Source organism: Microtus oregoni, unplaced genomic scaffold (genome assembly GCF_018167655.1).
Source record: "Microtus oregoni isolate MIOR12 unplaced genomic scaffold, Mior012 000099F_ref0000060, whole genome shotgun sequence".
In the NCBI taxonomy this organism is placed as follows: Eukaryota; Metazoa; Chordata; class Mammalia; order Rodentia; family Cricetidae; genus Microtus; species Microtus oregoni.
Window position 1 is genome coordinate 933,693 of NW_024544712.1, and position 27,166 is coordinate 960,858.

The window sequence follows — 27,166 nt, forward strand, 5'->3', positions numbered from 1 at the left end:
CACCATGTGGTTGCTGGGAATTGAACTCAGGACCTTTGGAAGAGCAGGCGATGCTCTTAACCTCTGAGCCATCTCTCCAGCCCTGGCAGGCCAGTCTTGCCTTAAAGTAGCTTATAGCAAATATTTTCCCTGGACTCTTGCCTGTGTTTTGTTCTTTGCTTAGAGCAACGTTTCCCAACCCTGGCACTTGAGCAGCACACTTTGCAGTGGGGTTGGTCCTGTGTTTAGCTGTATTCCTGGCTTCTGCCCTCTAAATGACAGCAAGTCCACTTCCCAGAAGTGGCCATCAAAAATGTCTCCTGACAGTGCCAGGGTCCTGGGATGGGGTGATGATGACATGTTACTTCCTTCCCCAACAAGATTTAAGAGCCACTGGCACCAGATGGTGGTTGCAGGCCTATAACCCCAGCACTCGGGAGGCAGAGGTAGGTGAAGCTTTTTGAGTTCGAGGCCAGCCTGGTCTACAGAGCTAGTTCCAGGACAGTTAGAGTTGTTACACAGAGAAATCCTGTCTCTGGGAAGAAAAAAGAACCACTGGCCTAGAGGGTTAATGCGACTAAGTTTCTTAGGGTTTTGATATCGTGCCACCTGTTAAAATCCAGTCCTCTCAGCATTTATTAGAATTATAACCCAGCTATTTTGAAAAAGCCCTTGACCTGAGTTCTTACCCTCTCTATTCTTTTGTTTTTTGAGACAGTATCTTGGGCTTCAAACTCTTAGTCATGCCTCCCCCTCCCAAATGCTGAATGTGTTATACCACACCTGCCTTCTGTCTCTCCATATCTTTCAAAACTTGGCTCTATAAAGCACTCCTTGATCTTGGTTCCCACTTTGTAAAATGCTCTCTCTGTCTCTGTCTCTCTCTCTCTGTCTCTCTCTGTCTCTCTCTGTCTCTCTCTCTCTCTCTCTCAGGCACAGAGTCCTTCCTTCCATCTGCCCATCCATCCATCCTTATAGCTTTCGAACCTGTCCTGGAACTCACTCTATAGACCAGGCTGGCCGGGAGCTCACAGAGATCAGCCTGCCTCTGCCTCCCAAGTCCTGGGATTAAAGGTGTGCGCCACCACCTCCTGGCTCAGACTTTTATTTTCTGTCACAAATTTATAGTACCTGCTTTGTATCTTCACCATTAGAGTATGAGTGTCCTCAAGAAGCTATTTCTTGAGATGTTTTGTTAGTGTTCACACTGCACATTAGAAAAATGTTTGCAGCATTGAAGAATTGTGTGTAGTTGTGAGATGTTAATCCTTGAAACTCATGAAAGAAGCTCAAAGATTGGAAATTGGTGCTTGAAAGACCAAATTCCACTTTATGTTATGTGCTACTTCTGCTGCAATGGCAAGACAGTCTAGATTGTAGAGCAATACATCTGTCATTCATTCATTCGTCTATTTATTATTTATTCATTTAGCCAAGGCAGGATTTCTCTTTATAGCACTGGCTGCCCTGGATCTGTAGACCAGGTTGGCCTCGAACTCAGTGATATCCATCTGCTTCTGTCTCCAGAGTGCTGGGATTAAAGGCATGCTCCACCACCACCTGGCAGATCTGTTCTTTATTGAACACCAAATTGATCTTGGTGTTTGTTGTTCATTTGTTGAGATAGGATCTCATCTTCCATACTGGTGTCAAACTCTAGTTCATCCAGAGTGCTGGAATTAAAGGCGTGCACTTCCTCCTGGTTTAATACAGCGTTTGGATTTGAACTGCTAGATAAGCACACACTTCAGCTGGGTCACAACCTCAGGCTCGCAAGGCTGATTTTTGAAGGTCTTTAGCAAACAAGTAACAGAATGAAAGACAATGAGCAAGGATCTTGAAGCTGGATGTAGGTAGACTGCTTTGTCACCCTGTCAGCTGAAGGAAAGAACTGGCACGTTTAACTTGAGGAATGACGAGGTTTCTTCCTTTTTAAAGTAGAGGAAATGCCTATTTCCTAAGACTTTTGGATAAGCTAAATTGGGTAATTAATGTGAACATGAATCACAAAGTTGTATGAATCATGTGATGTAGTATTTTTAAGAAAATAGCTGATTATGCATTGGTATTTTAGTAAGTATTAAAAAGAGTCCAGGGTGCTGTCAGACAAAAGAGAAGGCTGCGGAGATGGCTCAGTCTGTCAAGTGTTTGCCACACAAGCATGAGTTTGGACTCTCAGCACCCACTTAGGAAGCAAGCTGGGTGTGGTGCTCTATACCTATAACCCAGCACTGGGGAGGAGGAGACTGCAGGATACCTGGGACTTGCTGGCCAGCTAATATAGCTCAGTTGGTGAGCTTCCAGGCCAAGAGAGATCCTGTTTCAAAAAATAAGATGAACAGTTATTTAAAAAAGAGACACCCACCATCAACCTCTGACCTCCTCATGCTTGCACACAAATTGGATGTTTAAAAGAAGCCAAGTATGTTAAAAATAGTATACTAGTGATATAATTTTGGTAACAAATTTTAAAAGTTCGAGAACCTAGAGTATTACTCAGCAGTAAAAAACAAGGACTTCTTGAATTTTGCATACAAATGGATGGAAATAGAAAACACTATCCTGAGTGAGGTAAGCCAGACCCAAAAAGAGGAACATGGGATGTACTCACTCATATTTGGTTTCTAGCCATAAATAAAGGACATTGAGCCTATAATTCATGTTCCTAGAGAAGCTAAATAAGGTGAATCCAAAGACAAACACATAGGCATCCTCAGGAATATTAACCTTCATCAGGCGATGAAAGGAGACAGAGACAGAGACCCACACGGGAGCACCGGACAGAAATCTCAAGGTCCAAATCAGGAGCAGAAGGAGACGGAGCACGAGCAAGGAACTCAGGACCACGAGGGGTGCACCCACACACTAAGACAATGGGGATGTTCTATTGGGATCTCACCAAGGCCAGCTGGCCTAGGTCTGAAAAAGCATGGGATAAATCCGGACTAGCTGAACATAGTGGACAATGAGGAATACTGAGAATTCAAGAACAATTGCAGTGGGTTTTTGATCCTACTGCACGTACTGGCTTTGTGGGAGCCTAGGCAGTTTGAATGCTCACCTTACGAGACCTGGATAGAGGTGGGCAGTCCTTGGGCTTCCCACAGGTCAGGGAACCCTGATTGCTCTTCGAGCAGATGAGGGAGGGGGACTTGATCGGGGGAGGGGGAGGGAAATGGGAAGCGGTTGTGGGGACGAGGCAGAAATCCTTAATAAATAAATAAATTAATTAAAAAAAAAGTTCGAGAACCTGATACTTGCTAGGTGTGATGGCACACACCCATAATCTCAGTACTTGTGCAGTTAAGGCAAAAAGATTGCTATGAGTTCCAGGTCAACCTGGGCTGCATAGTAGAACCCTGTACCAAAAAAAAAAAAATCAAAAACTTTGTACTGGTTTTGCTACTCAAGTTTGTTTGTTTTGGTACATTTCTTTCTTTTTGCCTTGTTTAATCAAGAGACTGGACTGAGTGATTTCAAAAAGTACAAAAAGTTTTCCAAATGTATGATTCAGTGTACATATCTGAGCAGACTCAGAATTATATCAAGTTTCACTCTTTAATGCTTTCTTTCTTTTTTCTTTTCTTTCTTTCTTTTTTTTAAGACAGGGTTTCTCAGTAGCTAAGGACCCAATCCATAGACCAGGCTGGCCTCACACTCCACTTGCCTCTGCCTCCCGAGTCCTGGGATTAAAGGCGTGTATGCGCCACCACCACCCGGCTCCTCTTTAATGTTTTTATTTAATTATTTTTTAAAATGACATTTATATTGTGTGTGTGTGTGTGTGTGTTTGTATGGTTGATGTTAGTGTCTTTCCCCCCCCACAATAACTATTTATTTATTTATTTCAAGATAGGGTTTCTCTGTGTAACAGTTCTGAGCCTTGCTCTGTAGACAAGGCTGGCCTCGAACTCAGAAATCCACCTGCCTCTGTCTCCTGAGTGCTGGGATTAATGGTGTGTGCCACCACCACCTGGCAACTCCAGCTTATTTTTTTGAGACAGGGTCTCTTATTGGCCTGGACCTCATCAACTGGGCTGTATTGCCTGGCCAGCAGACTCAGTACTTTGTCTCCACTTTCAATGCTAGGTGATGGGCATACCCCAACACAGTCAGCTATTTTAAGTGGATGGTAAAGAGTCCAAACTCAGGTCCTTACGTTTGGGTGGCAAGCTTGGTACTTGTGTAGGGATCAGAGGACAGCTTTGCAGGAGTCAGTTCTCTCTTCCCTCTATGTGCGTCCTGGGGATCAAATTCAGGTTAGCAGGCTTGGTGGCTAGTGCCTTAATCTGTGGAGCCATCTCAATGGCCTGTTCATGGGTTTTCTTATTCCTTTGCTTCTTCCCAAGTTTTGTTATGAACATTGGCAAACATATATGTGGTAGCAGGGTGTGGTGGTGCACAACTTTAATCCCAGCTCTCTGGAGGCAGAGGCAGGTGGATCTCTGAGTTCCAGGCCAGTATGGTCAATATACAGAGCCTGTCTCTGTTTCTGTCTCTGTCTGTCTGTCTGTCTGTCTGTCTGACTCTCTCTCTCTCTGTCTGTCTGTCTCTCTCTTTCTCATGTGCCCACTTAAACATTTGAAAATAAAGACTTAGCATTTCCCCTTTAATTGCTTCAGCATCATATAAAATTATTATCCTGTCTTATCACTATTTCATTATTACAACAAAGGAAATTTTTTGTGTGTCATCGTTTATCCAGTTTTTCTTTAAGCTTCAAGCTTCTATAGTTGCTCAGTTTATCTAATATATATTCAAGCTTCCCTAATTCCTTCCCAAAATGTTCATGTTTCTTTTTTTGAATGAGTCCAATCATAGTTCCTGCTCTCAAGTTGGGTGGGATTTCACACACTTGTAATCCTAGTATGTGGGAGGCTGAGGCAAGAAGCTTGTGACTGTAAAGCCAACTTGGACTGTGTAGAAATTTTTTCCTATAATGAAATAAAAGATTAACCTATAGTAACATCCATGTTTTATTTTGCCTTTATTTAGTAATGGGGATGGAACCCAGGGTCTTGTGTGTGCTAGTAAAGCCCTACCTCCTCTCCTGGTACAGATAGCGAGTTTTTTAAAAGAGCAGGCCCTTTGTGTTGTGGAACATCTATAGTCCTGTTTTTTTTTTTAATTTGTTTTTTTAAAGATTTGTTCTTTTCTTTTTTTTTGTAGTGTCATTCTTTTTTGTATTGCTTTATAAATAATACCATTCAAAATTTCCACTTCCTCCCCTCCTCCCATTTCCCTCCCGCTCACCCACTCTCCCTCCCCTCCCCCTCCAGTCCTAAGAAAGGGCAGGGTAGCCTGCCCTGTGGGAAGTCCAAGGCCCTCCCCCCTCCATCCAGGCCTAGGAAGGTATGCATCCAAATAGAATAGGATCCCCAAAAGCCAGTACATGCAGTAGAGACAAATCCCAGTGCCATTATCATTGGCTTCTCAGTCTGCCCCAATTGTCACCCACATTCAGAGAGTCCAGTTTGATCGCATGCTCATTCAGTCCCAGTCCCCATGCTCGTTCAGTTCCAGTCCAGCTGGCTTTGGTGAGCTCCCATTAGAACAGGCACACTGTCTCAGTGGGTGAACCAACCCCTTGCAGTCCTGACTTCCTTGTTCATATTGTTCCTCCTTCTGCTCTTCAACTAGACCTTGGGAGCTCAGTCCAGTGTTCCGATGTAGGTCTCTGTCTCTATCTCCATCTGTCTCCGGATGAAGGTTCATATTTGTATTTTTGGGTCTGGGTTATCTCACTCAGGATAGTGTTTTCTATTTCCACTCATTTGCATGCAAAATTCAAGATGCCATTGTTTTTTTACTGCTGAGTAGTACTCTAATGTGTAGATGTGCCACACTTTCTTTATCCATTCTTCAGTTGAGGGGCATCTAAGTTGTTTCCATCTTACACCTGTCAGAATGGCTAAAATCAAAAACACCAATGACAACCTATGCTGGAGAGGATGTGGAACAACGGGAACACTCATCCATTGCTGGTGGGAACGCAAACTTTTGCAACCACTTTGGAAATCAGTGTGGCAGTTTCTCAGAAAATTGGGAGTCAACCTACCTCAGGATTCAGCAATACCACTCTTGGGAATATACCCAAGAGATGCCCAATCATACTACAAAAGCATTTGTTCAACTATGTTCATAGCAGCATTATTTGTAATAGCCACAATCTTGTTTTGTTTTAACTCATAAAGCTAAGGGAGATCTTGAATTCTTGCTTTTTTCAAGATAAGGCTTCTCTAACTGTCCTAGAACTTGCTTTGTAGACCAGACTGGTCTTGAACTCAGATCTGCCTTCCTCTGCCTCTTGAGTGCTGGGGTTAAAGGCTTTGACCTTCAACTCTTATGTGTGTTTTGTGTGTCCATCTGTGTACCGCGTGTGCTTGGTGCTGGTAGAGGCCAGAAGAGGATGTTTTATCCCCTGAAACCTAGAGTTTCAGATGATTGTGAGCTGTCTTGTGGGTGCTGAGAGCCAAATCTGGGTACTCTGGAAGAGCACTGAGCCAATCTTGAACTCTTAATCCTTAATTTTCCTGCTTTAGTCCCCTGAAGGTGGGCTAGGGTTAGAAGCAAGCTACTATACCTGTTTTCCTTTTAGTCTCTCTAGTCTTTGGGGGGTTGTTTTGATTTGTTGATGTTATTGCTTGAGACAAAGTCTTACTATGTTGATCTGACTGGCTTAGAATTTACTATGTAGACAAGGCTGGCCTGGAATTCAACAGAGATCTACCTGCCTCTTCTTCCCAAGTTCTGGAGTTTAAAGAATGTACCATTGCACCTAGCTACACAATTTATTTTTATCTTAAGCTTTTCTTGTATTGTTTACCAGGTTCCTTTATTTGCTATATTTCCTAGAGGTTTGAGTGTGATTATAATAACTTACTTATTAGGTTGAATGTGGCCACATATTTCATTTCATAACCAATGTTGGTGCTTTATAATGTATTATAACTGGAACATGCACTTTTAAAAATTTACCAAATTAGCCTTTCTTTGTTTGTTTATTTGGAGACAGTTTTTGTTCTCTGTGTAACAGCCCTGGCTGTCCTGGAACTCACTTTGTAGACCCGGCTGGCCTTGAACTCACCTTGATCTACCTACCTCTGCCTCCCAAGTGCTGGGATTTAAAGGCAGGTTACAATACCACCCAGCCAATTTAACCACTTTTAATGTACAGTTTAACAGTGTTACATTTTAACAGTCACACTTTTTTTGTGCAACAGATCTCTAGAACTCTTCTGTCTTGCCCCCTCAGTCCAGCCTGCTTTTATTTTTGCATGGTTGAGGTCAAGCTACTGGGTTTACAAGGTAAAAATAATACCTCTATGTTATCATAGTAAAGGTTGTAGAACAATCCATTCTATGAATACCTGTTTCTTTATATGGGGTTTTAGTGTCTGGCTCAGCTCCTACAAGTAATTTATTTAACTGCAAAGGAACTATTTTTATAAGTTATTGACCCAGTTTTCTGACAACAGTTTATTTTCTCTTTTCCATTAGTCTGATATTAGAAAATAGAATAGAAAAGAACACATTTCTATTCTCAATGTCCTTTATTGCTTTTCTCCTTTCCATCTTCCTAATGTTCCCTCTTCTGCTTCATCCCCTTCTCTCTTAGGTAAGTCAAATCTCATGGATGCTATCAGCTTTGTGCTTGGTGAGAAAACCAGCAACTTGCGGGTAAAGACTCTGCGGGACCTGATACATGGAGCTCCTGTGGGCAAGCCAGCTGCTAACCGAGCCTTTGTGAGCATGGTCTACTCTGAGGAGGGTGCTGAGGACCGAACTTTTGCCCGTGTCATTGTAGGTGGGTAAGGCTGATCAAAAGACTCTTTGAGTCCAAGGAAGCAGATAGACTCATTTGCTAGGATGGGAGGACTATCTGACCCTTGCTAACTCATTCATTGTCTTGTAGGGGGCTCTTCTGAGTACAAGATCAACAACAAAGTTGTCCAGCTACATGAATACAGTGAAGAGTTAGAGAAGTTGGGTATTCTCATCAAAGCTCGTAACTTCCTTGTCTTCCAGGTGGGCTATTTTTTTTTTAAGACAGGTTCTCATTGTATAATCCTGGCTGTCCTGGAACTCACTATGTAGACCAAGCAGGCCTTGAACTCAAAAATATCTGCCTGCTTCTGCTTTCTGAATAATAGGATTAAAGGTGTGCACCACTGTGCTCAGCAAATTACTTTTATTTTTTATCCTTAAAAAAAATTTTTTTTTTGGATTTTCGAGACAGGGTTTCTCTGTAGTTTTTGGAGCCTGTCCTGGAACTACCAGGCTGGCCTCGAACTCACAGAGATCCTCCTGCCTCTGCCTCTCGAGTGCTGGGATTAAAGGTGTGCGCCACCACCACCTGGCTTCCTTAAAAATTTTTATTTGAAGATTTTATTGCTGTATTGCATCCTTTCCACGTTCCCTCTCTCCAACTCTTGTATCTCTCTAACCACCTCCTCTGGAATTTATGACCTCTTCTATCTGTCTGTCTGTCTGTCTATCTATCTATAGATTTTTTGTTGTTGTTTTTTGTTTTTCGAGACAGGGTTTCTCTGGCTTTGGAGCGTGTCCTGGAACTAGCTCTTGTAGACCAGGCTGACCTTGAACTCACAGAGATCCGCCTGCCTCTGCCTTCTGAGTGCTGGGATTAAAGGCATGTGCCACCACCGCCCAGCGTCTATAAGATTTTTTAAAAAGATTTTTATTTTATATGTTTGAATGTTTTGTTTGTATGTATGTATGTATGTATGTGCACATGTGTGGTATGCCTGATGCCCACAGGCCAGAAGGCAGCATCAGACCCCCTATAAATGGAGTTACAGATGTTTGTGAGCCACCCTGTGGGTGGTGGTGGGAACTAAATAAGAGTCCTCTGCAAGAACAAGTACTCTTTACCACTAGGCCATTTTTCTAGCCCCTATATTTGTTTTATTAGTATTTGCTCTTATTTGTATGTTTTAGGGCTGAGATCTTGTTCCTATGTGGATGGGGTAGGCAGTGTGGAAATTGGTTCACCTTTGAAAGTAAACCCCCGTCCATATTGGTGTGTCTATTGATGTAGTAGTCTTCACAGGTCTTGTGCTGACAGCCATATTGTTGAGAGTTCTTGGAAACACCATGTTTGTCCTGTCAGGAAGAAACTGTTATACAGCAGTCATCCTGGCCCTCGGGCTCCTGTAATCTTTCTGCCTCCTCTCCTGAGATGTTCCCTGAACCATAGATGTAGGGGCTCTCTTATAGATGATACATTTGGGGCTGGGCACTCTGATCATTTATTTTCTGCATTTTGACCAGTTATTGATCTCTCTGATTGTCTTAGTTAGAAAATAAGAAGAAGCTTCTTTGATGAGATGTAAAACTTGAACTTATCTCTGGGTATATGGAAAAGTATTTAGAAGGCAACTGGAAATGTATTACTTTAGTAATGTGACTGTAGGTAGTTCTCCTCTGTGGGCTTTCTTTTTCTTTTTAAAGATAGGGTCTCACTGTGTAGCCCTGGCTGGCCTCCTAAGTCCAGGATTAAAGGCATGTGCCACCATGCCCAGACTGTGGGCATTTAAAAATATTTTTGTTTTATGTGTATGACTGTTTTGCTTGCACTTATATATGTCCACTGTGCATGGAAGAGTGTGTTGGATTCCCTGGAACTAGAGTTACAGATAGTTGTGAGCCTCCATGTGGGTGCTGGAAATTAAACCTGCATCCTCTGGAAGGAAGAACCACTAGTGCTCTTAACTGTTGAGCCACCTAGTCAGCCCCCTTTTGGTGTTTTTAAGTCATTATTGACTATTTGCTGTTTTTTTTTTTTTTTACCTTTCCTGTCCCACCTAGGCCTGCTTTATCTCCAAGTTCTTTTGTCATAGCACATTCTTTAGTGGGCTTCCATATTCCATTCTGGCCTCTTTCAGTTTCCCCCTCAGCTGGATAAGGAAAGAAGTCTTTCTTCTCTGTCTTTCTGTAAAGCAGTTCAGTGATTTCCTTTCTTCTTGTCTTAGAATGGTTGTTCTTAAATTATAGTTCCTAGACCAGTGGTATCAGCACTACTTGGGACTATGTTATGTTCCCCAGCCTGCTTTCCTCTTTTTTTGGTTAGTTTTCCCATATATTCCAACGTCAGCATAGATGTCACCTATGTAAGGTCTTCCCAAATAGAGTTCCCTACTTAAGGTTTTTTGCCTCTCAAGCTTGAATTTTCTGGGCTGCTTTAGTCATTGCATATAATATACCACTGTGTTACCTTTGTGTTTGTCTCTTTATGTTCAGAGGCAGAGAATGTGGCATTAAATCCCAATATGGCTGATCTGGTAGCACAGGCTCATACCACCACCTAAAGCAAGAAGATTTTAAGTTCAAGGTTTGCCTGGACTACAGAAGAAGTTCAAACCCAGCCTAGACAGCTTAGTGAGACCCTGTCTCACAATAAGAAAAGTAAACAAAGGACAGGGATTATACCTCAGTGATGGAGTACATACTGACCTTTAATCCTTAGTACTTATTCTGTCTCCCATCCTTAAAAAAGCCTTGAAATGTGGCACTAGTTGGGGAGAAGAGGGTTGATAAACTTCTGAAGTGGGCAGGGTGAATTGAGCCAGCAGAGGTCTAAATGGGGCAGTGTGCTTTGACCTTTGTTAGGGTGCAGTGGAGTCTATTGCCATGAAGAACCCTAAGGAGAGGACAGCTTTATTTGAAGAAATAAGTCGCTCTGGGGAGCTAGCACAGGAGTATGACAAGCGAAAGAAAGAAATGGTGAAGGCTGAAGAGGACACGCAGTTTAATTACCATCGCAAGAAAAATATTGCAGCTGAACGCAAGGAAGCCAAACAAGAGAAGGAAGAGGTTGGTGGCCTGGCTGCCTCTTAGATCTAAGGGACCAAGATAAAGGCAGTGTCTTACTGATCCCCTGTCCCCATTCCTTTTTGCATAGGCGGACCGCTACCAGCGCCTGAAGGATGAGGTGGTACGAGTCCAGGTACAGTTGCAGCTCTTTAAGCTGTACCATAATGAAGTGGAGATCGAGAAGCTCAACAAGGAACTGGCCTCTAAGAACAAGGAGATTGAGAAGGACAAGAAGCGGATGGACAAGGTAGAGGATGAGCTGAAGGAGAAGAAGAAAGAACTGGGCAAAATGATGCGGGAGCAGCAACAGATTGAGAAGGAGATCAAGTAAGAGGCGTGCCCAGGCCTGGAACCTGTGGGAAACTAGCAATTGTGCTATCTCTTGGGAACTTTTGAGCTCAGAGTCTAGTATTTCTACTAATTTGTTTTTTTTTCCCCTTGACCCATGCCTATTTATTGGCTTTCGTTAATACAATAGAGTATTAAGAATTCAGGCTTGGGACAGTAAGGTAGCTCAGCTTTGACATAGCTCATTGGGTAAAGGTGCTTGAGGCCAAGCCTAGTGACCTGGGTTAAATCACTGGGATCCATATGGTGGAGGAGAGAACTGAGTTCTACAAGTTGTTCTCTGATCTCTGCATGTGGGTACACATGTGCTCACATATACTAACGAATGTGTGTGCTTGCTTGTGTGTCTGATACAAGTAATTAAGAAAGAATAAAAGAAGCGGCCTCTGTGTTGATAACTTAGCATATAAGAGGAAGCAGTGGGAAGTGGGATGAACAAGAGGGCCGACCTTTGAGACAAGCACTGTATCTAGGAGTTTAAGGAATCGGATGAGAAGTGATTCGATCAGATGAAGGCAATTCGGTAAACGTAGGCTTTTTGTGAAGTTTTTAATGAGAGACTTGTCTTAGGGTTTGCTTCGACCTTATGGGACAGTATTTGACATTTATCAGGATTCAGTGAAATCTGTTGTCATGAAGAACCCCAAAGTTGCAAGGGTTGAAGCAGAGGTGGTAATTTTGTCTTTTGGCATGACAAGAATGCCAGGATGATGGTAGGTTCCAAGAAGTACTCAAACTGCATCCTTCTGGTTTTCTCTTTTGTTGTTGTTTGGTTGTTTGGTTGGTTGTTTTTTTCGAGACAGGGTTTCTCTGTGTAACAGGTCTGGTTTTCCTGAAACTTTTTCTCTAGACCATGCTGGCCTCAAAACTCAGAAATCTGCCTGCCTCTGCCTCCTGAGTGCTGGGATTAAAGGCGTGCACTACCACCTCTGAGCTGTTGGTTTTTGAGGATCTCTAAGGCATTAAGCCCTTTTTCTTTACAGTGTTTCCACGAGGTTGGCAGGGAATACCGAGGCCCCTCTTTTGGTATGAAAAGCCTGGGAGCCTACCTTCTGCAGGGCTGATTATCTTTTTTTCCTTTGGCAAAAGGGAAAAGGACTCGGAATTGAATCAGAAACGTCCTCAGTACATCAAAGCCAAAGAGAATACCTCCCACAAAATCAAGAAGCTTGAGGCAGCCAAGAAGTCTCTGCAAAATGCTCAGAAGCATTACAAGAAACGTAAGGGTGACATGGATGAACTGGAGAAAGAGATGTTGTCCGCGGAGAAGGCCCGACAGGAGTTTGAAGAACGGATGGAGGAAGAGAGTCAGAGTCAGGGCAGAGACTTGACCCTAGAGGAGAATCAGGTAAGTCTTGAAAGGGTTGCAGGTGAAAAGCTCAGTAACTTAACATATGCTAACTGAGTAAGCTGTCCTCTTTTTCCTGTTCATAACACAGGTAAAGAAATACCACCGACTGAAAGAAGAAGCCAGCAAGAGAGCAGCCACTTTGGCTCAGGAGCTGGAGAAGTTTAATAGAGATCAGAAAGCTGACCAGGACCGTCTAGATCTGGAAGAGCGGAAGAAAGTAGAGACAGAGGTAGGCAAAAATTAAAGGATGAGGCATGGGGGTGTAACTCTGCAGCAGTGTGTGCTTAGCATATTTACCCTGAATTCAGTTCCCAGCATCAACAACAAGCAAAAAGATCAAGGGTGATAATCCCTAAATAAAGAAATAATGATAGTTTCAATAACAACAGAAGTTTTTATCTGTCAGGCCGCTACTGTGTGTTAAGCACTATGCTTTATGTATATTCTTCATTTATGATTGCCTTTAGGGGATAGTTGCTATTATCCTCACCTTCCAAATGAGGAAACTGCATCACAGTGGTAGAGTAATTTGCTTAATAATAATAGTAATCCCATAATTACTTAGCTACAGGCTTAGGATATGAACCTGGGCAGGCTGGCTCTAAAGCTCACACTATTACCAAATATACTTTGCTTACTGCCACTCTAATATTAGTAATAATGATAGAAAGTTCTTATGTTATCCCAAGAGCCTATAATGATCTAGGCGTTCAGCTAACATTTATTTTAGATATTTAAGAGAACATCGTAGGCATTAATATTAATGCACACCCTGTATTAAGTACTTACTGTGTACTCTGTGAAGTGGAAATTACCTACATCTTACAGATGAGACAGCAGGGTCAGAGAGGTCTGTGAAGCTTTACTTTGCGTGTTAGATTGGTGAGGAAACCTGGACTGGATACAATACCTTTGAGAGGTTTTGGAACCCTTGGAAGCCTTATCTATTAGTGGATTGGACTTTATATATGTTTCTGCTTTTTTTTAAAGTTACAAATTTATTTATTTTATATCCTGACCACAGTTCTTCCCTCCTCTCCTCCCATTCCTCCCTTACCTTCCCTCTGCCCTCCCTCACAATACACTCCTCCTCTGTTTCTATTCAGAAAGCAGCAGGCCTCCCATGGATGTCAACAAAGCATGGCATATCAAGTTGCAATAAGACTATATACATCTCCATGTATTAAGGCTGGGCAAGGCAACCCAGGATGAGGAATAGGGTCCCAAAAGTTGGTCAGAGTCAGAGACAGCCCCTGCTCCCACTATTAGTCCCACAAGAACACAAAGCTATACAACCATAACATATATGCAGAGGGTCTAGGTCAGTCCCATGCAGGCTTCCTAGTTGTTGGTTCAGATTCTGTCAGCTCCTATGAACCCAGATTGATTCTGTGGATTTTCTTTTAATGTCTTTAACCCCTCTGCTGTTTTGGGAGGCCTCCTGCATTAGTGACAGATTGTGTTGGGCTATTGGAATTTTGGATGAATGAGGTCAATAAGGGTGTAAGCCAATACCACATGGGCTTGGGTTAACTGACTCACCCTTTAGTAATGGAATGTATTTATTGCCCAGGCCAAGATCAAGCAAAAACTCCGGGAAATTGAAGAGAATCAGAAACGGATCGAGAAGCTAGAGGAATACATTACCACTAGCAAGTATGTGACTGTGCAATACTTCTCCTCTTCTCCTTCCACATCTCCTTTCTGCTTATCTTGCTCCTCTTCAAGCAGGTCTACCAGAGTCCTTCAGTTACAAATAGTATCTCACCAGACAGGCTAACTCTTGTACTTTCTTTCTTTGCAGGCAGTCCTTAGAGGAACAGAAGAAGCTAGAAGGAGAATTGACAGAGGAAGTGGAGATGGCCAAGCGTCGTATTGATGAGATCAATAAGGAGCTGAACCAGGTGATGGAGCAATTGGGGGATGCGCGCATTGACCGTCAGGAGAGCAGTCGCCAGCAGCGAAAAGCAGAAATAATGGAAAGCATCAAGCGTCTCTACCCTGGTTCTGTGGTAAGACTGGAGAGTCCTCTTTCTGAGCATGTATTCAGACTTCCTGTCAACCTTCTCAGTCACCCTGTGTTATATGATAGACTTTCCTTGGGGAGACACGATACACACATATCTACTCACCTCAGAAAGGAAACCCACGACACAACTAAGTAATGGTTGCTCTAAAGTCTAACATGGTGAACTAATTAATGACTTTTTACTGGGGTTACTAACAGGAGTATGAGTGAAGGGTAACTTAAAAGAGCAGGAATGACTCAAAAAAAAAGCACACATGACACCAAAAAGCCCACTCCAGTGGCATGTGACAACTCACAAAAGTGACAATCTTGGAGCTTTTGGCACAGTTTTTGGACAACTCAACAGTTAAGAATCTCTTATTTCTGCAGTTGTCTGTCTGAGACTTCTTCTTTAGCAGGTGTTTACTTCTTCTATAAAGCTGAGAAAGGCCTTCCACTTGCCCAAAAAGGAAACTAAAGTGTCTACCTCATGAGGCTCCTCCTTCCTTCTGGGGGTAGTGCCAGTGGGAAGAAGATTTGCTGTTGAACACTATGAAGACAGGATAGCTAGTCCTACTTTTATATCTGGGAAAATGGAAAGTCAGCTAAAATATCCTATCCAAACAAACATAGCTTGGGCTGGAGAGGTGGTTCAGAGTTAAAACCATTGTCTGCTTTTCCATAGGACCTGAGCTTGGTTTCCAGCACCCACGTGGTTATTCACAATCTCTGTGACTTCAGTCCCAGAGAATTCAACACCCTCTTCTGGACTATGTGGCCACTAGTCACACATACACACATATGTGTAGATAAAACACATACATATAAAATAAAAAATAAATTAAAAAAAGAAAAGAAGCAAAGTTTGTGAGAGACCTGCTGTTCATGCTCAATTTATCCTGACTTTTTTTTCAGTTTTAAAAATTTTGATGATTGGGGCTGGAGAGATGGCTCAGTGGTTAAGAGCACTGGCTGCTCTTCTGTAGGTCCTGAGTTCAATTCCCAGCAACCACATGGTGGCTCACAACCATCTGTAATGAGATCTGGCTCCCTCCTCTAGTGTGTGGGCATACATGGAGGCAGAATGTTGTATACATAATAAATAAATCTAAACAAAATTTAAAAAAAATTTTGATGATTAATGATTAAGAGCAGTTGCTGCCCTTTCAGAGGACCTAACATATCAGCTGGCTCACAACTGCTTATAACTACAGCTCCAGGGGATCTGGTGCTTCTGGCCTTTGAGGGCATATGCACATACATACATATACACACACACACATAATTGCAAATAATAAAAATAAAAAAGTTAGTGTGTGTGTATTTGTAAGTATATGTGCCACAGCAAGAATGGATCCAACTTGTTTGAGACAGGGTCTTGTGTTGGGTTTTGCCTGTTTTTTTTTTTTTTAAAAAGAAGATTTCTGTGTATGATTGTTTTGTCTTCATGTATGTATGTACACTACATGCACAGACAAAGAGTAATTGTGTTTCCTTGAAAACCACAAGAAACTCTAGCAAATTAACCAATGGAGTAGTACATAGAAACTTAATTTTCAGTTGGATGGTCAAAACCATAGGTCACAGTCTAGGCTTATAATTGTAATCCGAAGTGAAAGGCCATCTTATGGGACTGAGTCTTAACATGTGATATCTGTCTGATGCTACCTCAAGATATGCGTCAGAACTGGATTATAGGACACACAGCTAGTCTATTGGTGTGTGGAGGTGTCTGTGTCTTTGTTTGCATTTGTGGGTATATACTTGTGAGTGAGGGTGCCCAAGGAGGCCATAAGATCCTTTGGAGCTGGAGTTACAGGTAGTTGTGAGCCATCTGACATGAATACTAGGAACTGAGCTCAGGTTCTCTGCAAGAGCAGCAAGCACTCTAATAGCTGATGCATTTCTCCAGTCCTGAGCTTATGAGTTTCTTTTTTTGTTTGTTTTGTTTTGTTTTTCAAGACAGGGTTTCTCTGTAGCTTTGGAGCTTGTCCTGGAACTAGAACTTACAGACCAGACTGGCCTTGAACTCACAGAGATCTGCCTGCCTCTGCCTCCCGAGTGCTGGGATTAAAGGCGTGCGCCACCACTTCCCAGTGCTTTTGAGTTTTTATGGGGAGTTTGGTTCATAGACGCAATAAATTAAATCATTGGCTGTTGACGATCAACCCAACTTTTAATCATTTCCTATTAGGTGTGGGACAGGGGACTAGAAGGCCCAGTCATCTAAGCCTGCTTTGGTTTCTGTAATGACTAGCTCTCATGGGAAAGTTACCTAGGAGTAATAAGTGATCCGTCAACTCATTATGATTTTAGTTTTTGGAACTGTATCAGGAACCTCAGTCTGGCTAAATGTATATTTCATAATATTATAGTCCTCCCTTGGTCTTTTAACACAAATCTTTTACATCAAAACAACCGTAAGTCAAAAGATATACTGGCAGGGCTGGAGAGATGGCTCTGCAGTTAAAATCACTGACTGTTCTTCCAGAGGACCCTGATTCAATTTTCAGTGCCCACATGTCAGCTCACAACTGTTTGTAACTCCAGTTCTAGGGGATCTGACACCCTCACATAGGCATACATACAGGCAAAACACCAATGCACATTAAAAATGAAAAGGAATTATTAAAAACTTTTAAAGATATACTGGCATATTGTTACAATCTCATGCAGTTATCAGTTAATAAGTAACCAGTGTAAAGCTAGGTGCCATGTTGCATATCTTTAATATCAGCAGTTGGGAGGCAGAGATAGGAGGGTCATGAGTTTGGCTTCAACCTGGGCTACATAGGGACATTCAGGTTAGTCCCAGATAAATAATGAGACCATGTTTCAACAACAGAAAAATTAGCTAGTATCATATTAAATAATGTCTTCTAGGGTGAGGCTGTAAAGGCTAGTGGCATTTCAGTCAATCTTGTCTGGTTCCAAAAGCAGGCTTAGAAAACCTGTAGCTTCATCTCTTAAGCCTCTGATGTAATTGATCATCAATTACAATGTGATTTCTTTCTCTGAGTTGCTTTTGGGTTGTTAATTGTGTCTTCCATCATGTAACATGCTTATTCAGTCTTTAATCCTCCTTTAACCAAATTTCTGTTTTTGGAAGGGACATTAGAATTGCCTGCTGTGCTGGTCTAAATAGCTTATAGCCTTATAAGTCTTAACAAGTGCCTCCCCTCAATCCATTCCCATTTTCATGGTATTATACAGGTGCAAAATAGAGGACTGACTTCAAAAATAAGCAGTATACATGCAGTCATTGTTCTTTATACAGATTTTTATCTTGCCATTCTTTGTGAACTAGTAATTGGGATTCTCAAGCCTTATGCTTCATTTTCCCCTTCTTCTTTTACTCAGTATGGCCGCCTCATTGACCTCTGCCAGCCTACACAAAAGAAATACCAGATTGCTGTGACTAAGGTTTTAGGAAAGAACATGGATGCTATTATTGTAGACTCAGAGAAGACTGGTCGGGATTGTATTCAGTATATCAAGGAACAACGTGGAGAGCCTGAGACCTTCTTGCCTCTTGACTACCTGGAAGTAAGGCTTGTGTGTGTGTGTGTGTGTGTGTGTGTGTGTGTGTGTGTGTGAGAGAGAGAGAGAGAGAGAGAGAGAGAGAATATGTCAAGGCAGTGTTGGGTCCCCTCACCTTGGTTTTATGTATTCTATTGCTTCATAAGATTCTTCACACAGGTGAAACCTACAGATGAGAAACTCCGGGAGCTGAAGGGGGCCAAGCTAGTGATTGATGTGATTCGTTATGAACCACCTCACATCAAAAAAGCTTTGCAGTATGCTTGTGGCAATGCCCTTGTTTGTGACAATGTGGAGGATGCCCGACGCATTGCCTTTGGAGGTCACCAACGCCACAAGGTATGACCCCTTTTTCCCAGGTTGGAGTTGAGCAGGCGCAGTACTGGAAATTGCTGTTTTCACCATCTCCTCTACCTCTTCTCTCCCTGTTGTTTATAGACAGTGGCCCTGGATGGAACCCTTTTCCAGAAGTCAGGAGTTATCTCTGGTGGAGCCAGTGATCTCAAGGCAAAGGCACGGCGCTGGGATGAGAAAGCAGTAGACAAGCTGAAAGAAAAAAAAGAACGCTTGACAGAGGAGCTGAAAGTAAGCGACAAGTAACGCTGATCCTTAGGAGTAGGGTTGCTAAGCTCAGGTTGGCCACTTATCACATGGCTCTTTTTCTTTTCCTCTTTAGGAGCAGATGAAGGCGAAACGGAAAGAGGCAGAACTGCGTCAGGTGCAGTCTCAGGCCCATGGACTACAAATGAGGCTGAAGTATTCACAGAGTGACCTAGAACAGACCAAAACAAGGCATCTTGCCCTGAATCTACAGGTAGGGCCTGGCCTTCAGCCCTGTTCTCCAAGGCCATCCTAGGTTGCACTGAGGGTGAAGAACTATCTATCCACTTTCCTTCTGTTCTGTTCAGGATAGCATAACAGAGAATCAGACACTGGGATGTGGTGGGGATTGGGGCTCCAGATCATCTATCATCTGTATTTATTCCATTAAGCAACTTACTTCTTTTTGTCAGTTTTCCCATCTTCATCTACCAAATGGAAATTACTGTCTGTTTTGTATGATTATTGCAAAGATGGAACGAGTTAATATCTGTAAAATTCTTAGAACATTAGGCACTCAGTAAATGTTAGGTGCTGTTATTAATGCATTTCATTCAATAAGTATTGGAACTACTAAAAGCCAATTGAGAATGAGTTATAAGAATTTCAGTGTCTTTAGGTTGGGGTTCTAGATATGTAAGTGTGGTTGGTAATTCTACCTTTTCCCAGTTTACCCAAATTAGAAGTGTTACATAATGATTAGATTCACCTTGTGATAAACAGTCTAAATTCTAAAATATCTTTGACTCAGGGCTTATCAATAAGGGATTGTGGACCTATAACTAATGATGTTTACGGTGCGCCCAGCCATATGAAATAAAGGTTTTGGAACTTGACTGGGATATTGGTGCTAAGTCAAGTTTTCTCAGTGTTTGCTGACCATGGGACTGGTACTGGCAAGGAAGTTCTTTTCCTCCATAGATTCTAGTCTCTTGTCTTCCAACCTATTGTCTGTAGGAAAAGTCCAAGCTGGAGAGTGAGCTAGCCAACTTCGGGCCTCGCATTAATGATATCAAGAGAATCATTCAGAGCCGAGAAAGGGAAATGAAAGACTTAAAGGAGAAGATGAACCAGGTTGGTAGACGGTGGGCCACAGCAGCATGTTTATCAGGACAAGACTAGGTTTGGAAGTAGGACTATAATCAATAATGTCACTGCCCTCCCTGACTCTTCCCTCAGGTGGAAGATGAGGTGTTTGAAGAGTTTTGTCGGGAGATTGGTGTGCGTAACATCAGAGAATTTGAGGAAGAAAAAGTGAAGCGACAGAATGAAATTGCCAAGAAACGGTAAGTGAAAAATATTGTTATAAGATATTAGGATGCCTGCCTACAGCCTGACATCCTTGAGAGTTATGTGTGTCTTAGGACAGTGGCCAATTCTTGGGACCATACAAACTTATTGTAGGGAGGCCTGAAAGAACAGCAAAAATCAGATAGATATTATGACAGGATAATGTTTGAAAGTGCCAGCTTTAAATCTGGTTTACCTGGATTCAAATCATTACCTTGAACAATAGTTTTTATAAAATGAGGCAGTTATGTCTATCTTTTGGCATTGTGGGGAGGATTAGATGAAATAATGTTTGTGAATTATTAAGCATAAATAGCACCTACAAAGAACAATGAACACTACCTTTTTTTTGGGGGGGGGCGCTTTCAAGACTGGGTTTCTCTGTAGCTTTGGAGCCTATCCTGGAACTCACTCTATAGACCAGGCTGGCCTCAAACTCCCAGAGATCCGCCTGTCTCTGCCTCCCAAGTGCTGATATTAAAGGCGTGCACCACCACTACCAGGCTAAACACTACCTTTTGTTTTGCTATTATCCTTGTGTGTTGGAGGTTAGGAATGAAAAGAAGTTCTAGTCTGGAAGAATAACCAGAAAAGAAGCAAGCTTCTCTCTTTTTATTATATATTATATTATACTGTATTTAACTTTGTTTTTTTTGTTTTGTTTTGTTTTTAAGGTTCAGTTTCCCCTTGCAGCACAGGCCTGCTCATTTTAGTTTATTCATGGCATATGTGCACTTAATCATTCATTCAATAAATCTTTTTTTTTTTTTTGATTTTTCGAGACAGGGTTTCTCCGTAGCTTTTTGGTTCCTGTCCTGGAATTAGCTCTTGTAGACCAGGCTGGCCTCGAACTCACAGAGATCCGCCTGCCTCTGGTGCTGGGATTAAAGGCGTCAATAAATCTTTTTGCTTTTATTTTTTTTCAGATAGAGTCTTGCTTGGAACCCTGATTTGTCTGGTACTTACTATGTAGCCCAGCAAAAAACTCAGCAATCCTCCTGCCTCAACCTCCCCAGTGCTGGGATCATAGGCATGCATCATTATACCTCACTTTAATAAGTCTTTTTGAATATCTGCTTTGTACTGGGCTTTCTTGTGCTAGATATTGAAAGATGTAAGGGAGATGGAGATGAGGCAGATGAGCATGATATAGTCACCATGGAAGGAGATCACGTCCTAGACCCTGGGTCTCACTTAAGAGTTCATCTAGAGGCAGATTCTACAGGCATATGCCTGCAATCCCAGCTACTCAGGATTCCAAATTCAAGGTCAGCCTTGAATTTAACAAAACCCTGCCTCCAAATACAGTAAAAAAGAAAGAGTGCTGAAAGTGTTATTCAGTGGTAGAGCACTTGCCTTTAGAATAGCAGGTATGAGGCCCTGGAGTTCAACTCTTAGTATCACTGTTTCTATGGTAAATATCCTTTGCTTTCCTATGGCAAGCTAGGTTCAAAAGATATAAAATTGAATCTGGTGCTGTATTTTTCCCTCAGGGAACTTACAGAGTTCTTGAGGAAAAAAATAGATGATAAATTTCAGGACAGTATGGTTGGTAAATAAAGAGGAGATTTTTAAGAAGGCAAACAAGAAACCTAGTTTAAAAAAATGGTCAAAGAAAGAAGAGTTTGAATCTCTGCAAACTGTAGGAGTTGTTTGGTTTCTACATCAGAGAAATGACAGTTAAAATAACATAGTAGTTGTATTTGCTGAAAATAAGATGTCTTCTTTAGTATATGGAGGTACACATACACACTTACTAGCTCTGTGGGTGTATGTCCCAGAGAATCTTGTTACAGGATCAAAAGAGACACCTTTAAGGACTGTTCATTTAGGCATAATCTGTATTATTGAGTTGTTGATGGCAATATAGATGGCCACCATTGGGGTGAAAGTTTAAATTAAATGTGGTAAACATAGACTCTGAAGTACTGTGGAGCAATTCAAACAAGAATAGATCTATAGGCAGTAACATGGATAACTTACAAAACTGTTATAGATTGGAAAAATGAATGAGATAGATAATGTGCATTTAAAATAGTGACGTTTTGTAAAGATGTGCATTTTTAAAGACTTGTTTGTGTGTGTGTGTGTGAGAGAGAGAGAGAGAGAGAGAGAATACCATGTATTAGTGAGAGAGAGAGAGAGAGAGAGAGAGAGAATACCATGTGTGTATTAGTGCCAGAGAGAGAGAAAATGAGAATATGCCATTGCCATGAGAATATACTATGTGGGTGCTAATGCCCACAAAAGCCAGAAGATGGTGTCAGATTCCCTGGAATTGGCATTACCAGTGGTTGTGGGTCTCTTGGTTTGGGTTCTGGGAACCAAACTCAGGTCTTCTGAAAGAGCACATTGCTTTTAACCACTGAGCTGTCTCCCTAGCTCACTTTGAGATATGTAGTCACAGTAAGGGGAGATAATGGGAGTAGAAATCAAAAGGTTGAATAAAGGAGATAAGGAAAGGTCTTGCATAGAGAGTAGTGACCGAGCTGTTATCAGCTGTGACATTTGACCAATGCAGCTCATCTGAAATTCAAAAAGGAATGTTACAAAAACTTAGACCCTGCCCTGAGCTATGAGGAAAGCCATTATAAAAGAACAAGGAGTGATGAATTAGAGATCTGAGAAGTGACTAGGATTTAGCCAGCCAAGCAGGGACAAAAAGGAGTTTCAGCCAGTGAGAACAGCGTGTCTAGAGATGTGACAGAGCATGCCTGCATGCCTTGCCTTGTTCTGAATACTAAGTAGCTTTGAATGCCTGGAACATAAAAACCGGATCAGGAGGAAGGCAGGGGAGGTGAAAAGGTCAGTAGGGGCCAGATCACCAAGGGCTTTATAAGTTATACTTAGGAGATTGGCCTAAAAATTACATACCTCGAAACTGTAGAGTTAATTACATTCCATTTGGATTATAGTGACTAGTAGGTTTAGTTGCTAGCATGACATCTGGCAGCATCTATCACACTATATTGAAGATTGGTGGGGCAGTTGAAAGCTAGCCCTGCTTGACTGCTAGTGTCTATATGCTGTTAATGTACTTTGAGTTTCTGAAGAGGTAAGGGAAAGAACACTAGCAAAATAGCAGGAATTCAGTGTTTTCTTTGTCTTATACTACCAAAACTCTGCCCCTTAGGAGCTTCTAAAATCTTGCAGCAGAGCTTAGGATGCTAGAAAGAATAGAAACTGTTGGGTAAAAATGAGCTGATTATAGCCAATATTCCTCACATTGATGATGGTAGCTAAAGTATACTGAGTGGTTCCTTTATACATAATTAACTCAATAAAAAAATCTGCAGATGAGAAATATAGAGAATATAACTGAGTTTGCACTCCGTCCAGGTGGAAGGATTATAATAATGATGTAGAGGAAAGACCATAGGTTCTGATGTTAGACTTGGATCCCAGTCCATTTGTGATATTTGCTTAGCTGTTAGCTTTGCGGCCTTAGGCACAGTTTTTCCCCTCCCTTTAGCCTGTTTTCTGTGTAAAAGTAAGGGCATTAGTTCCTAGTTATGGGAGTTGTTGAGTAGAGAAATAGAGATAATCTACATAAAGTACATAGAAGCTTGACAAATCAAACTCATAACTGATGGTTTTAGATGAACCTTGTTTTTTTCTTTTTCATGTCTTCTAGTAAATTGGGAAGGTGGTGGATTTTCCTGTGTTTAAAGGGGGATAGATGGACTTTGGCTTAGATTTCTCTGTCTTATAATAGAGTTCCAGCTTCTGGACACAATTTGGTGTACTTGTGAGTGGATAGAGCCATGGCAACTGAGACTTTGGTAGTAACTGAGAGGCCCTGAGTGCTGAGTCTAGTTCCTTTTTCTTTCTCTAGCTTGGAATTTGAGAATCAGAAGACTCGCTTGGGCATCCAGTTGGATTTTGAGAAGAACCAGCTCAAGGAAGACCAGGATAAAGTACACATGTGGGAGCAGACGGTGAAAAAGGATGAGAATGAGATAGAGAAGCTTAAGAAGGTGAGGAAGGAGAAAGAAAAAAGACAAGGCGAAAATTGGAGTAGATATGATGCACACAAGTAAATACCTATAATTTATACATTGTTCATTTAATGACGAACACCAAGACCTTAATGGGGAGAAATGAGTATGTGAAACAAACATTCCAAAGGATAGTAGCTCACAAGAATAATGTATTTTTTTTCCGGGAATCAAAGAAATACAAATTAAAGCAGCATTGGGTATACTTTATATTCTGTCATTTAAAGGTTTGTGGGTTTTTTTTGTCCGTGTTGGGTATATGTACATGAGGTGCTCATGGAGGCTAGAGGCCTTGGGTACCCTAGAACTGGAATTACAAGCAGTTGTGAGCTGCCTATTGTGGGTGCTGGGAATTAAACTTGAGTCTTCTCTAACAGCAGTATGCCCTCTTAACTGCTTAGCCATCTCTCTCCTGCTCTGCATTATCTAAAAGTTTTTATTTTACATTGCATGTATATGCCTCTATGTGGTTATGTGCACATGTGTGTGTTGGTTCCCCCAGAGGTCAGAGATGTTGGATCCCCTTGGAGTTGGAATTACAGGTAGTGTTTTGAGTTGTCTGATGTCGGTGCTGAGAACTGAAGAGCAGTACATTCTCTTAACTACTGAGTCATCTCTCCAGCCTCACACTGTCCAAAAATTAAAAACAAACCAAAAACACTTCTCAGTACCTCATATGGCGCAGGAGACCAGTATTCTTTTTTTTTTCTTCAAAGAACTCAGGACCTCTGGAAGAGCAGTCAGTGCTCTTAACCTCTGAGCCATCTCTCCAGCCCGAGACCAGTATTCTTATATAACATTTTGCCATCTCTCAAAAAGTTTCACAGTGTGTTTATGGCCTCTCAGTAATACCCGAGGAGGTAATACAGAGTACTGAGAAAGCTTTGTGCAAACATATTGATGTTTATTATAAACATTATTCATAGTTCCAAGTTGGAGACTACCCAGTGCCCCTTGAAAAGTAGGAATTTAGAAAATTATGTGGCATTATGTACTTATATAATTTAGTGGTCTTTAAACTTTAGTAACATACAGATCTCATTTAAAGCTAAAGTGTTTTTCAAGATAGCCAGAGCTGCTTAAATCCTGTTATTACTTAAATATAAAAATGAGTGTTTGTGTAGTGGCACACGCCTTTAACCCTAGGCAGAAGTGGGAGGACTCTGAGTTCAAGGCCAGCCTGGTATAACTAGTAAGTTCCAGGACCATCAGGGCCATGCAGAGAGACCCTATCTCAAAAAAGTATGTGTTTGTAATGCCTAACCAAAAGCCAAGACTAACTTACAAATTAAATACTAGCAAAATGAATAAAATTTGGATTTGGAAAAGGGTAACTTGTACTTTTAATAAATGTTAGAGGAAAATGACTTAGAGAAGGTCAGTAATCGTTTCAGTCTTTAATCTGTTAGAACACTGTCCTAAAAATCTGATTGTTTTTGTATTTTTGATCAGTATATGGCCTCACCAACCAGCTGAGTGAGCCATAAGATATTTTCATTATTTCAGACATCCTGTATTTGATAAAAACAAGAAATTGGATTAGTCTAGGTTAAATGCCTGGCTGGCAACCAAATTAATCTCTTAATATTCATTTTTTTAAGTCTTCTACTTTGTCAACAGAAGCTTTTATGCATTTTCCTTAGCAGTTCTACTGATTCCACTTAGCCTTGCTTTTGAGGTCTAATGGACCTGAGTTGTTCTGTATTTCTGTTGCCCACAGCCACTTGTTTCTAGTGGCTGCAGGTGAACAGCATTTCATCATCTGCTCGCTTCCTCTTGAGATTTATAATAAATGCCCTCAACAGCTTTCTCAGATTTAGCCTGGAACATGCTGGTGGGGGTTTAAGGATTTCCGGGAGCCCACAAAGAAGGTGACGAGCAGGAAGCAGCAGTGAAAGAACAGGCTGGCAAGTACCATTAGAGGCATAGCTCCAAGTGTTCTGACCCTAAATTCAGATTAGCCACATAAACTGAGTGCAACAGATGATGTTTTACTGACACACAGCCATCTCATGGTATGACTATGCTAGTGTCTGTCGCAATCATGCTGTTTGGCATGCCTGTATCACTGTGGTTTTTGTGATGACTTTCCTTATATTCTTTCTCTTTAAATTACTGTGAAACCCTTGTTCCTTATAGCATTTCTTCCTGAGGTGATTTGGTTTTCTTGGTTTGAACTACCACTTGACTTCTGTATCTGCCTGTATTTGTTGCTTGTGTATCTTCTTCATTAACCCTTGGTGATCTAGAATAGTGTTACTGCAATCTTACATACACTTGCAGATTAGGTAGTAAAATAATGGACAGGACTAAATTTGCATTTAGATGCTCCAAGATATGTGACTTTTTACTTCATTTTTTTAACTTCATTTTGAATAATTGTTGGTTAGCAGAAAGATGTTAGAATAGTACAGCCTTCGCTTGATACTCACAGGAGATTGTTTCTAGGAACCTCTACCCCACCCCCAGCACTAGAATGCCAGTGCCTTGTATAAAATGCTGCATTGTTTGTCTGTAAAATATACACATCCTCTTGAATGCTTTAAATCATCTCTGTATTATATCTAATGCAGTCTAAGTAGTTGCTATACTTTATGATCTAGGAATGACAAAAATATCTAAACATTCAATACATTTTAAAAAAACAAACAAAAAAACCCCAGTCTCACTATATATCCCTGGATGGTTGGAACTCTATGTAGACCACGCTGGCCTCAAACTCACAGATATCCAATTGTCTTTGCTTCCTGAGTGCTGAGACTAAAGGTACGCACCTGCACACATAGCATAGTACAGCTTTTTGCCAAATGCTGATATCCCATTGAATCCATGAATATAAAAATCTGTATGTAGAAGACTGTCAAAGAACTCTCACCCACAAAATTGATTAGTTATTGTGTTGCCATAATTTGCTTTAGTGTTCTGTGTGTTTATTATTTTTAGAAGTTATTTGAGGATTAAATTCTAGTTGTATTTTCTTTTTCTTTTTTTGTGACAAGGTCTCATGTCCTATACTGACCTCATACTCAATACATATCCTCCACATGTTGGGATTATAGGCATGTAGCATCACTCAGTTTTGTGTAGTGCTAGGGATCAAATCCTTGGCTTTGTGCCTATGAGGCAAACACTCGACCAACTGAGCCATGTTATCAGCCCAACATGTTTCCCTTTATATGATTCTTATAAAGATTAAAGGGGAGAAGAAAAGAAAGAAAG

The 27,166-nt window shown here is 41.4% G+C and overlaps 1 protein-coding gene across 1 annotated transcript in view; it reads left to right on the top strand.

Moving 5' to 3' along the window:
- LOC121443094 (structural maintenance of chromosomes protein 1A-like) overlaps positions 1-27,166 on the top strand; it is a 42,776-nt gene that overhangs the window by 1,381 nt on the left and 14,229 nt on the right. The window contains exons 2-16 of the mRNA XM_041644781.1: positions 7,598-7,786; positions 7,895-8,007; positions 10,609-10,812; positions 10,901-11,139; positions 12,250-12,508; positions 12,600-12,740; positions 14,085-14,167; positions 14,316-14,523; positions 17,880-18,065; positions 18,219-18,398; positions 18,498-18,644; positions 18,736-18,873; positions 19,617-19,733; positions 19,839-19,945; positions 23,785-23,926. Coding sequence (XP_041500715.1) covers positions 7,598-7,786; positions 7,895-8,007; positions 10,609-10,812; positions 10,901-11,139; positions 12,250-12,508; positions 12,600-12,740; positions 14,085-14,167; positions 14,316-14,523; positions 17,880-18,065; positions 18,219-18,398; positions 18,498-18,644; positions 18,736-18,873; positions 19,617-19,733; positions 19,839-19,945; positions 23,785-23,926 — 2,453 coding nt within the window. The remainder of the gene's footprint in view (positions 1-7,597; positions 7,787-7,894; positions 8,008-10,608; positions 10,813-10,900; positions 11,140-12,249; positions 12,509-12,599; positions 12,741-14,084; positions 14,168-14,315; positions 14,524-17,879; positions 18,066-18,218; positions 18,399-18,497; positions 18,645-18,735; positions 18,874-19,616; positions 19,734-19,838; positions 19,946-23,784; positions 23,927-27,166) is intronic.